This window comes from Zootoca vivipara, chromosome 1, assembly GCF_963506605.1.
Source record: "Zootoca vivipara chromosome 1, rZooViv1.1, whole genome shotgun sequence".
Classification (NCBI taxonomy): Eukaryota; Metazoa; Chordata; class Lepidosauria; order Squamata; family Lacertidae; genus Zootoca; species Zootoca vivipara.
The window spans coordinates 112,697,222-112,709,433 of NC_083276.1; the positions used below are offsets into that span (position 1 = coordinate 112,697,222).

The 12,212-nt window shown below is 39.3% G+C and overlaps 2 protein-coding genes across 3 annotated transcripts in view; one reads left to right on the forward strand and one right to left on the reverse strand.

Annotated features, from left to right (window-relative positions):
- Positions 1-9,088, forward strand: part of CERKL (ceramide kinase like) — a 33,855-nt gene extending 24,767 nt beyond the window's left edge. Inside the window, exons 6-13 of the mRNA XM_035133725.2 lie at positions 1,139-1,213; positions 2,858-3,035; positions 3,578-3,637; positions 4,127-4,152; positions 4,229-4,337; positions 5,944-6,040; positions 7,271-7,443; positions 8,674-9,088. Coding sequence (XP_034989616.1) covers positions 1,139-1,213; positions 2,858-3,035; positions 3,578-3,637; positions 4,127-4,152; positions 4,229-4,337; positions 5,944-6,040; positions 7,271-7,443; positions 8,674-8,755 — 800 coding nt within the window. The 3' untranslated portion in view covers positions 8,756-9,088. The remainder of the gene's footprint in view (positions 1-1,138; positions 1,214-2,857; positions 3,036-3,577; positions 3,638-4,126; positions 4,153-4,228; positions 4,338-5,943; positions 6,041-7,270; positions 7,444-8,673) is intronic.
- A 1,256-nt stretch (positions 9,089-10,344) lies between these two features.
- The window catches only part of ITGA4 (integrin subunit alpha 4), a 53,340-nt gene continuing 51,472 nt past the window's right edge, over positions 10,345-12,212 (reverse strand). For both annotated transcript variants that reach the window (XM_035133765.2, XM_035133756.2), the window contains exon 28: positions 10,345-11,664. In XM_035133765.2, the coding sequence (XP_034989656.2) occupies positions 11,557-11,664 (108 nt within the window). In that variant the 3' untranslated portion in view covers positions 10,345-11,556. The remainder of the gene's footprint in view (positions 11,665-12,212) is intronic.

The window sequence follows — 12,212 nt, forward strand, 5'->3', positions numbered from 1 at the left end:
TAATTAGCCATTAGTTACAGTTATTTGTTTGTATGCTAGTATTATTGCTAGGACCAAATACATGTTGAACACCAGCACAGTAATAATATCATGGGGCTGTAGAAATAATCAAAAGAATACATTATCTGGAGCCTTTGTTTTGTGGAGGGAGGCTGCATAGTGCAAAATATTTAATTAAAGTTTGAATCTTTCACACATGGATTGCTGAGATCCAAAGGTTTTATGTTCTTTGACCTTGACATAGCATAACTTCTTATGTCAAAAAAACACAACTGGAGCTCTTACAGGTGCATATTTAGGACCTGTGTAACTGACATTTTAGCTGTTGGAACTCACTCTTGTCCTAGGTTAAACCCAGAGTAGCAATTGGAAACAGGTCAGATAATGGCTGGCTTTCAAAATTCCAATGCAAGAACCCCAGAAAGGAAAAGTTGAACTGAACATTGACCACTGAGGCAACATGGGTGGAGCCAGACTTCCTGTGAATGAAGTTCTGTTTGTAGGTCACATCTGCTGGAGGAATGGCAAGAAGAGGCAATATTTTGCTGTTTCCTCCTTTGCCCTGTAGTCTCCTGTGCCCCCTGGAAAGCTCCTCTGGAGAGTTGGGGGTATCCTCTGGAAGAGCATCAGAGGTGGTGCTGGGGTGCAAGGGGAAATATAAATGGGCAAGAATTGTCTTCCACAAGGAGGTACAGTGGAACCTCGGGTTACGTACCGTCCTCCTTACGAATGTTTCAGTTAATGAGCTCCGCTAACCCGGAAGTAGATGCGAACTTTGCCCCAGGATGAGAACAGAAATCGCGCACCGGCATCATGGCAGCAGCGGGAGGCCCCATTAGCGAAAGTGCGCCTCATGTTAAGAACGGTTTCAGCTTAAGAACGGACCTCCGAAACGAATTAAGTTTGTAACCAGAGGTAGCACTGTATGCTTCAAACTTGTTAAGCCTTCTTTAACATCTGGTTGTGAGACACTGCCATAGCCCTACATTATAGGAATTCAATCCACTTGGGCAGATGCTTTTACTAAAGAAATTCAGCTCCCCACTGGCTTAGAGGATTCATTTTGAAATATTCTCTTTTGTAGAATGATCTTATTCACTTTGCTTTCATTCTTGGACACACTGTTGAATAATTACAGGTTCTACAAATATTTTGGCATATACTATGAATGGCATACAACACACAGTAACTGCAACACTGCACATAATAATGGGTAAGTATCCTATATCTAAATACTTTAGGAAAACAATTGAATTAACAAAAAAAAATGCTAATTTCCATTAAGCGGAGCACTCACACTTCTAATATACAAAGGTGAAAAGACTGCATTTACATGAGGAGGGTGGAGAGAGTTAATTTCCAATCTGCTGGGCAGGATGATTTTATTTTTATTTTATTAAATTTCTATACCACCCTTTGTCCATAGATCACAGGGCAGTTTACAATGTCCTCTGGTAGGATGTTACTAGCTCTACCTCTTTCCTTCTCTTGTCTTTGTGCATGTGGGTTGAGGAAGAGGAACATTTGCATCATTCAAGTTACTTCAGAACCTTTTTGCATTTAGTAATATTAGTTTCAGCTAACGATGTGGCCCTTCTTGGTAAGATGCTTGGCATTGTTTTCTCAACATGAATGCACAATGCCATTACTTGTTAATTTCTGGAATAAAATTGAGCAATAGCTGTAAAGTAATAGCATTACAGTTAAAGAGAGGACCACTTCTAGGCATTGTAATTACTGCTAAGCAGGGCACCTGCCTTTCAGAGAGAGGATTACTTTGAACATTTCTTGCCATTGTTTGGAAGGAGGGTTTGTGACAAATGGTCCACTTTGCACTCACACTCTTCCTTTGGCCTATTGAGAACTGCATACTATTTCTTTCACAGCTGGGTCTCCCACTTAAGTGACACTGACTCATTGTCCCACTGTGACAATGGCTCAAAGGACTCTAAGGACTGCTCTTATTTTGTGTGTTCTGCCTCCCCCCATTTCTTACCACTGTTCTATTGTCTCACATCCTCTTGTGAAAGGGTGTAGCAGTTGCTACTCTTGCTAGCAGGGTGTTGGAGGCATTCTCACTCTTAATCTCAGGGTCGTGGGTTTGAGCCCTACTTTGGGCTAAAAAATCCTGCATTGTAGGGTTTGGATTAGATGACTTGCATGATCCCTTCCCTCTGATTCTCTCTCTGGATTTTGAGTCTGAAATCACAGAGTATTCCAGATTCATGCTCACATTCTGTATGCTTTGTGCCAAAGTCTGTTCCAGGTACAATCAGTGGGTAAACATTTAACTAGGAAAAGAAATTTCTTACTGGCTTATACATAAGACTGTCACTTTATTGGGAAACAGTGGGTATGGGAGTAAATAGAATTACTAAGATCTGCCCTAGAAATATGTTTGAAAGATAAGGTAGAGATGCCCGCAATCACTACAAGTTTTGCTCAAAATAAGCTGTGTTTATTTGCAAGGGGAAAGACAACTCAGTGTAATAAAGGCACATTTAAATCAATGTGCTCTTTGTTTATTATTTTATGTTGACATGTTTGTTTAGTGTTTGTGCTATTTTACCTGAATTCTAAGTAAACGCTCTACTTCACAGTTGAAGGTTACAGATTTTCCACCTTTATGGGTAAATTGGAGCGGCTTGCTGGATTTAGAAAGCAGAACATTTTTATTCATCTAGGAATTTAATATTGATAGAAAAGTATATAGGGGTCCTGGCTTTACAGATATTTTAATTGCCTTTTTAAATTGACTTGTTAAATAATGAGTACTCTAATTTGGTTGTGGGCCACCTTGAGCCCTGTGATGAAAGTTGAGAAAAAATGAAATAATACATGTACGATACCATTTCAGGGCATGTACAGTCAGTGGATGTGTGCACTTTTAGAAGTCCAACCAAGCTACTTCGCTTTGGGTTTTCATCAATGTTTGGGTTTGGATCAAGGGCTCTGGCTTTGGCTGAAAAGCATCGTTGGATGCCATCAAGTCAGCGAAAAGATTTTGCTGTGCTCAAGACACTGGCAAGTCTGAAGTACGATGAATTTGGTTTTTTTTTAATTATGTTTGTGTTAATTTTTAGAATTTTTTTTAAAAAGGAGTTGTACCAATTGGACCAAAATGCAAGATTTCATATTATTACACGTTTACAAAAGTTTAATGATTGTAGTTGGATAGCATCAGTAAATATTATACAGATAATAATGACCAGTGGTGGCTGACCAGTGGCCTTCCAGCTGTGGTCGGGTCATTTTCCATCGGCCCCAGCCAGCATGGCTGATGGTCAGGAATGGTTGAAATGGTCATCCCACAATACCTGAAGGGACACAAATTAGTAGGTACTTCTGATCTAGACTAATAACTACTGTTGGGCTGCAATCATACCCAGCTTCGTGTCAGTGAACCTTTCCAAATTCAGTTCTCCAAATCCAGTGGGATTTACAGTGACGTAGATATGTATAGGACTGCACTGTAAACCTTATAACATAGTAACGTGAAGAAAATACTGTAATTGTTTAAACCTTGATGTGTGCACACCTAATAAACATAATATAATGAATCTTGTTCTGTCCTTAGGCCAGAATATTGTGAATTATCATTTCTACCTTTGGAGCAAGATGCTCAGGAGGAGGATAAGTAAGTAAGACTCAGACAAACAACCACAAGTCTGTATATTCCAAACTTTTATCCCATAACAGTTGCAACCCAACTTCAGCTAAGTCGTAACGAATGTAAGCACTATTTGATTTCAATGCAATTTAAATGTGACAAGCATTAGTTGGATTGGGACCATTGTATCGATCAGCAAATGGATCATGTTTTCTTAACGAAAATGATTAACCATGTACTTGGAGATTATTGTTTCCGATTTTATTATAAGTAGCTCAGAGCTGTCACCAGCACATTCTGCCCCAAAAGCTTTAATTAGAATTCCTGATGTTTTCAAATAATGTGCTTAAGATCAAAATGAAATCCCACTTTTCTTTCAAACAATTTCCTAGCTGAGTGTTCAATCTTCAATTTCTTTCAATTAAATCACAAACATGTTGTGCTTGTTTTTGTTTTTATTTTGCTCCACATTGTTCCGTGCTTGTTAATTATTTTATCCGATACGTTTATTTTTAGAAAGCAGCAAAAGAGACTTAAATCTGGTAAGTTTCCAAGTTTAATCACTTAGCAGGAGAATTAGGTTTTACTTGAAGTAATACGGTGTGGTGTTATATTTAGACAGCAGGGATCACTGGCGCAGAATCCAGGGGCACTTCCTGAACGTGAGCATTATGGCAATCCCTTGCCTCTGCTCAATGGCACCAAGAGGCTTGGCACCTAATACCAGGTCAGTAAGGATTTACAGAATTAGAGTAATGTCTCTAAATTCTGACAACTTATTCTAATACCTTGGCTTTCCCAAGAATGTGTGCTTGTGACATGAACAGTCTAGACCCTCTGAGGTTCATGGGGGGGGGGGGATGAAGATAGTTGAGTTGGACTACCATTGACTCCCTAATCTCAAGTTTTTGGAGCAGGCAGCTGAGGTCACCCACCTAGAAATAATCATTGGATAATTACAGTGATTAAATTAGTTTACAAGTCTGACTTAAGTGGTAGTCATCAAGTAATAATCTCCCTGGGGCTTGTTGATAGGAAATCTAGTTCTTTAGACCTGACTGATTGGTTGTTTCAATACTTTTCTTTCTTTGTAGTTTTCAGTATTTGCTACTACAATAACGTCGTCATGACACTAAATCAGTCAGATCTCATTATCAGAGATTCTTTGACATAGTTTGACTGCAGTATTTGCAAAACTGCTAAGATTTCTATGGTGCAGAAGACAAGCAATTTTAAGATTTTCTACCGGAGCTCACCATCTCAGGGTAGATATCAAACTATGGTTGTGAGAATTAGCTATTTGGGTCCTCATTAGTCTCTTTAATGTTCCCCAATGTGGCCAATGTAGGATCCTTACCACAATCCACAAAATTACTGCATTTCCTTCAGGTCAAGTAAGTTGAAGCCCTTAAGGGTTTGACTTGCTAGTAGCTGCCACTATATGTTACAACATCAGCATCTTATGCCATCAGTGGGACTGACTTGCATATAATTGCACTCCCACTGTACATACAGTTGAGGAATTGATCCAGCATGTGTTTCCTTTTCCTTTCTTGTAGTGCCTCCTACCTTTCAATTTGGGTAGAGTGTCTATTTCGCCTAGGCTGAATTTGTGGCAGGCATTGGATTTAGTAACAAAGTAAAAAGCGTCATGTAGAAATAAAGTTAGATTGGTATTTTAACATACAAAATTGTATGGATACAGGAGACTCCCAAGTTTAGAACAGAAACCATTCGTTAACATAATGTTTGCAGAACTGAAGAGTGTGCCAGCGTTTTCCTGTTCCCACCTCTGCTTTTACCAGAAGGGTTTTTTGTTATCAAGGCAAATCACAACAGGTCAATTACTAAAGGCTGCCCCAAATGAGAGAGAAGGAAAGACAACAACAACAACAACAACAACAACAACAACAACAACAACAACAACAACAACAATTTATTATTTATACCCCGCCCATCTGGCTGGGTTTCCCCAGCCACTCTGGGCGGCTTCCAACCGAATATTAAAAACAGTACAGCATCAAACATTAACAACTTCCCTAAACAGGGCTGCCTTCAGTTGTCTTCTGAAAGTAGAATAGTTACTCCACAATCAGCACTGTGGAGGTGCTTGGACTGAGCATTTTAATTTTAAAATATTGGCATATGCTACAAATAATGGAACCACTAAAGTACTTCCGTTATTTAAAAAATTGTTAGCTTTTATTTCATTCTGAAAATAAGTGTAACCTGTAACCTCACTGATAATAAAAATAGACGATTCTGAATAAGTCAACAATGAGATCAAAGATAATTGTGTTAATTCAATATTTACTGAACTACGTCATTTTTAGATTGGATGATGGAAGCATTGCACTTATTGTTGTGCGGGACACTTCTCGTCCGGAGTTTGTTAAGCACCTGAAAAGATATTCTAGTGTGAAAAACCAGGTAAAGGTTTACTCTTATTATTTCTGCAACCCAAACGCGTTTAGATTAGATTCCTTTAATCGCTGTGAACAACAGAGGACACAGAAGATGGAAATGTGCACAGTACATCACCCCTCCCCCCAAAAGAGTATCTAAAGCATAACATGATGAAGCAGACAAAACTTTAAGATGGGAAGTAAATGCTCCAGGAGATAGTAGTGCCTTGGTAAGGAGACTTAACCTCCTGTCAGAGTAGATTAGCCCACTTTTATCTGATTTTTGAAAATCACCAATCAGACTAATACCGATTAGCCTATTTCCATCCATCTGTTGTGGTTTAGTTATATATGGTTCTTATATACAGGAGTTACTAGAGTGTAAAGCTGCTAAACTGATTTTTAAGAGGGGGTTGGGGGTGGTAAACCAGAAACACTATTGTATTTAAACAGAGACTTCACTGAGATTAAGGGCAAGTGGAGACCCTACGTTTTGTGGGTGGGATATATTTATTTTTAGTTTCACCTGTATGTAGAGCACAGGTGGATAACACAGCAGGCAACCCAGTATCAAACACCGCAATTTATCCACAAAGCTTAAGTATACATGTTTGAGAGTACATACATGTGTGCGTATCTACACACACACACAGAGCACTCATCCAGTTCAGTAGATCTGGAGTCTTGGGGAAGGGTCTTATCCAGATTCATTCTGTAGTGCTCAGCAGTGAAGAACATCACATTAAACTGGGTTGGGAATCCATTTTTGGGGGGGGGGGCTCTCAGCAGCCTCAGCTAGCATGGCAAATGGTTTGGGATGATTAAAGTTGTAGCCAGTGTGTTGAGTGTCCAGGCTAAGGCCACACTAAGGCATGTTGTCTTTGGGCACAAATTCTGGCTGATAAAGTGAACTGCAATGTGAGGCTTGGTGCAATGCATGCTGCCATAAATCCAAAGGAAAAGAAGGAGCTTTCCTTCAGCTTATTGAAGTGGGTAGGACAAGTCCTCTTTAGGAGTTATTGGTGGCAGGAAACATGAGAGTGGGGGGAAACTCAGGCTTTCTTGGTTCTTTTGCTTTTAAAACCACATGCTTAAGGAGATGCAGCTAAATTATATGGAGTCGTTTGAGATTATTACTCCATCTTTTTTCTTTAATGAAATGAAAGCATAAGGTAACACCAATCCTATAAAGGAGGGGGGGAGAGAAATGTCTTGTTGTATTTACAAAATTGTATCTTCTGTTTTTGTGTGTTAGTTCAATTTTCCATTTGTTGAAGCTTTCATTGTTGAAGAGGTAAAAGTCCAATCAAGAACTAGAAAGGAACACATCACTAGAAACAACTTGAATTCCATAGATCCTGAAGAAAAGACCTACCCATGGAATATAGATGGAGATTTAATGGAATGGCCATCAGAAGTTTGTGTCCGGTAGGGTGAAGTGTAGTGATTGATTGATTGTTGTAAGCACTGTGGTCCATTAATCAATGCCTGCTGTTCCTCTGCTTTTTAAAGTTTGGTGTGCTATAGTTCAAGACTTTGAACTAGAGAATTGGCAAGTTTATCAAAAACCATGTTGGGTCTTCTCCTTAAGCCCTGAATTCTTGCTCCATTTTCTGCATAGTCCTGATGGAGGTGCATAGATGCTATTGTAGCTCTGGAATTCCACACTGTACTTCTGCATGAGTCTTTCTGTAGCCACTATTCCATTAAGCAAAGTACTTTTTCCTTTTTCCTGGGACAATGGTAATATTGGGATCCTTGGGTGGGGTCTTTGCTTCTGACTCCAGCCTGATGCTGCTGGCTGAGCCCTGCTCAGTGCCTTTTTCTCTGCCTTCTTTATCTAGAACCGTACATGGGATGGGGAGAGCTTGCACATGATATAGAAGTAGAATCACACCAGCTCGGACCTATTGTTGATAGACCACATGTGAATTTTTGTAGGGTACAGACTGCATTTTTGTAGGGTACAGACTGTTAGGCCCGTATCCACTGTGCCAAAATTGGGCAGTGCAGATTTAAGATTATACCAATCCCTTCTTATGCACATTGGAAATGTGTGCCTAGATTTAGTGCTGAGTGACACATTTCAACATCATTTTATGATACACTGTTCTCTTTAATAAATGCTTTAGGCCATATCTAAGCAAATCGTATAGCCCTGTAGGCCAGAAAATGTCACAAAATTGCAGTTGGATTTTACTTCCTTGCTGCATTCTGTTCCTGTGCCTGTTGTGATTGCGTAGCAAAACCATCAGCAGGCCACTGAAACCAGTATGAGATTCATGCTATAGTCCAGTTCTAGCTGATAACATTGGTTTATTTCTCATGAAGGACAGACTTCGAAGTCTCTGCCCTTGAAAATACATTTGTGCTGCATTTAGTATTGATACAACATAGTTCAGAGTCAATTCAATTTTACCGAGCTTGCTTGCTACATGAATGACCCATTCATATTAATTCCATACACAAATATCCCAGGCACTAAGGCGGAACCATATAATCTAGGGAAGTAACTTTATGAGGAATGTTTAGATTGTAATAGGAAGAGGATTTTTAAATTTTCTGTAGTTTATCCTGTGTGTAAATCTGTGCTCAGATAAAATGTCATGGCAATACTGCAGAGAAGTAATGGATTTCCTGTTTTCTTCCTATTGCCAGGGTACATCCCCGATTAATTAATCTATATGGCAAGAGTGTTGATGCAGTGGATAATCTAAAAGGATCATGCAGCTGTCTTTAGAAACAATTTAGGAAGAGGAAGTATGGATTTTGCTGCTAAATCGAACAACTCAGTTGTATAGGATATGACTGATGCAGATTGAAACCCAAGCTTGGATGAGGCAAATCCCCAACGCATACTTATTTCTGCAGGAAAACTGAATGATTTTTATATACTTGATTGACATTTTTCAGAGACTGAGGAGAGGGGCTGCAGAGATATGCTGCACAGGTAAGGAAGGCCTTCTGGCAGTTCCCTCGCTACGAGAAACCAAGTTACAGGGAACCAGGCAGAGGGCCTTCTCGGTGGTGGCACCCACCCTGTGGAATGCCCTCCCACCAGAGGTCGAAGAGAACAACAATTACCAGACCTTTAGAAGGCATCTCAAGGCAGCCCTGTTTAGGGAAGCTTTTAATGTTTGATGGATTTCTGTATTTTTATATTTTGTTGGAAGCCGCCCAGAGTGGCTGGGGGAACCCGGCCAGATGGGCTGGGTATAAATAATAAATTATTATTATATTATTATTATTTAAGCCGCTCCACCTAAGCACACTCTAGGCAGGGTAGCATTCTTCACTCAAGCTCCCATGCATTTCTCAGTGAGTCTAGCTTTTCCCATTACAGTGGTACCTCGACATCCAAATGCTTCGACTTCCGAAGGTTTCGACTTCCGAAGTCGACAACCCCGGAAGTCTTTTTGCCGCGTGCGCGGTCCGCGCATGCGCAGAAGCGCAAAATTGTGCTTTGCACATGTGCGGTACAGGTGCTTCAACATCCGAAGACCTTGACTTACGAAGAGCGCCACGGAACAGATCGTCTTCATAAGTTGAGGTACCACTGTAATTTTTATGACTTCCATTGTTTCAGTTCTGCAAACCATTCTGCACATTTCTGTACTGCTGAAAAAAGTGTGTTCCATTAAAAGTTTAAGACGACCCTTAAACTTTATCTTCAATCACTCCCTAATGCAAATAATTAAGAAAAATACTTAATTTTGGATTGTGGCCCTGTGAGATCCAATTACAGTTGAGTAAACATGTTGTAGCATAACTGTACTTGCACCTTTTGGCTGCATTCCTGTGCATGCTTACCTGAGAGTAAGTCCACCTGAATACAGTAGGATTTTCTTCTTATTTAATATGATTGCACTGGTAATCTTCAAGGTGGGGGCGAGACAACAAAACTAATTTTGCCAAGTAAGTATTTCAGTGTAAAAGTGACAAATATTTCAAATACAAAAAAATTGAATTTATTAAAGTTGAACTCTGAGTAGTTACAATTGATATGTGGATTTATTTATTTTTAACTGGCAGAGCATTTTGAACTGATATGCTATCACATCTTATTTGTATACAAAATTTATTGTTATTTTCATAATGACACTTTTATCCTTGTTTGTAAGTTAAATTGTGACAACTTTCTAAATATTTGTGCATCATTGAATTGGTAAAAAAATGTAGATCCAGATCACTTTTGTACCAAGTTTCAGAGTGTTTAATGCTGTTTTAAACTTTGAGGTATACTTTGTGACAGCACAATGATTTGGGGGTTAAAGTGCAGTGTTTCACCTGTCTCGAACCCTATTTTAAAAGATAATTAAAATATATTGAACAACAAAATCTGCTCTAAATATTATTTCAGACTTCTTTATATAAACCTGCTCTTAAACAAAATAAATAGAATGAAAGGAATGTGACTGCTACATTTCCCTGATTAAAGAAGTCAGTGGGAGAATAATTACTTCAGTATATCCAATTAGAACATCCAAATTAAAATTATATATGTTAAACTGGAATCTAAAGACTGCACATAATAATAATCATAGATGCCTGGATCTCAAGGTTTTATTCTATGAACACACGCAGCTTCATTTCACAGAAGGTGAGCTCTGCATAGGTGGTGGGGCTTCTTTGGTTGGGACAGCTGTCTTGTGAATAAAAATTCCTCCTATTCGGTAAGGATCCTGCAGTCTTGAGTTTCATAAGGGGCAGACATAGCCAAGCTTCTGAAATGCTGGAGAGATGGAAACCTCTCCTGTCAGGGAGTTTGGGGACAGGGCCATCTCAAAATCCTGTGCTGAATCTCATCCACCATCGCCAGGGAAAGGGCCAGGGTCTTGGATTTACTCCTAAACCGCTGTCACCTTCAGAAAGTAGATGCTGTGTTGTGGCACAAAGATCAATTTCACATGCACATGTTGGGGTAGAGGAGGGTGAAACGGCTGTGCTCGTGTTGTGTCTTGGGTCCAGGTTTCCCCTGGAAAAATGCCCAATTTGTTTGCAGCCCTACAAGTCCATGATAATATGGGGAAGAAAAAGGCCATACACTGATTATGCAGATGACCAAATTCATCTAATTTAGTAGGGTCCCTTTCATACGGATGTACGTTAGATAACTTAAGCTCTGATATAGATAGAAGAAAAAAAGCTGTGCGTTTTTAATCATATAAAAATGTACAGTTAGTTGCTGCATCCCAAGCCTGTTCATAATGTTGTTCCTTTTTATATATTCAGCTGAATCCCTGGGCATTGGAACTATGCACTCTTAATTCAAGTATGATTCAACTGGCCAAAATTCGTTTTTTAGCAAGTAGTTGCTCTTCCATAGTGTTTTCGCTGGGTTTTCTTCATCATTGGTGGTGTTGCTTCTATTTGCCATTTTTCTTCAGACATCCTACGATTTGTATTGTAGGAAGCTGAGAACGGCGAAATCTTTCTTTTCACTTGGATATATCTATGGCAAGGATTTATGACTTGTCAATTCTTGCAAATGGTGCCTTCGGTTGAAAAAAATTATTATTCATGTACTATGTAGAATAACTTTTAATCATTGTCACTGGTGTCCTCTTGTTTGCTGTTTATAAAGCTCCAGCTTTCTCTTCCATTCTGTTCTCGAGGAAGAAGTTTATATTTTCTTGTAAAGAAACCAACCTAGAAGACAATTTTAGAACCTATGAAGAAGATGTTGGCAACTAAAAATAAAATTAACGATTTTACTATACCGTAGTATCTTCGCTTACGTAACCCTCTGGTTATGTAAACTTCGGAATGCGTATGCGGCAAACCCAGAAGTATTTTATTGGGTTTTGCTGCACGCATGGGCAGAAACTGTCTCTCCGGTTGCGAAAACCTCGGGATCCGGCCAGACCTCCGGAACGGATCCCGTCCGCAACCAGAGGTACCATTGTAATGTTAAATGAGTGGGCATGATCAAAAGGTAAGTACTTTTCAAAAAGAAATATAAAAATGAATAATATTTTAACAGGTTCCAAAATGTATCCAAAACAAGGTTTTGAAATAAAGAAAGAAAATTGGGAGAGACTTGAGTACATCTTTGAAAATAAATGTGTAGACACAGAAGGGAAAAAATGCTGAAGATTGTTTAAACAGCAGCTGCTAAGTTATTTTTGGCCCTTATCTGTGTGGACAGAGCCCTCTTCCACTGAATTAAAGCAGCCCTGATCACTGCTATTGTCTGT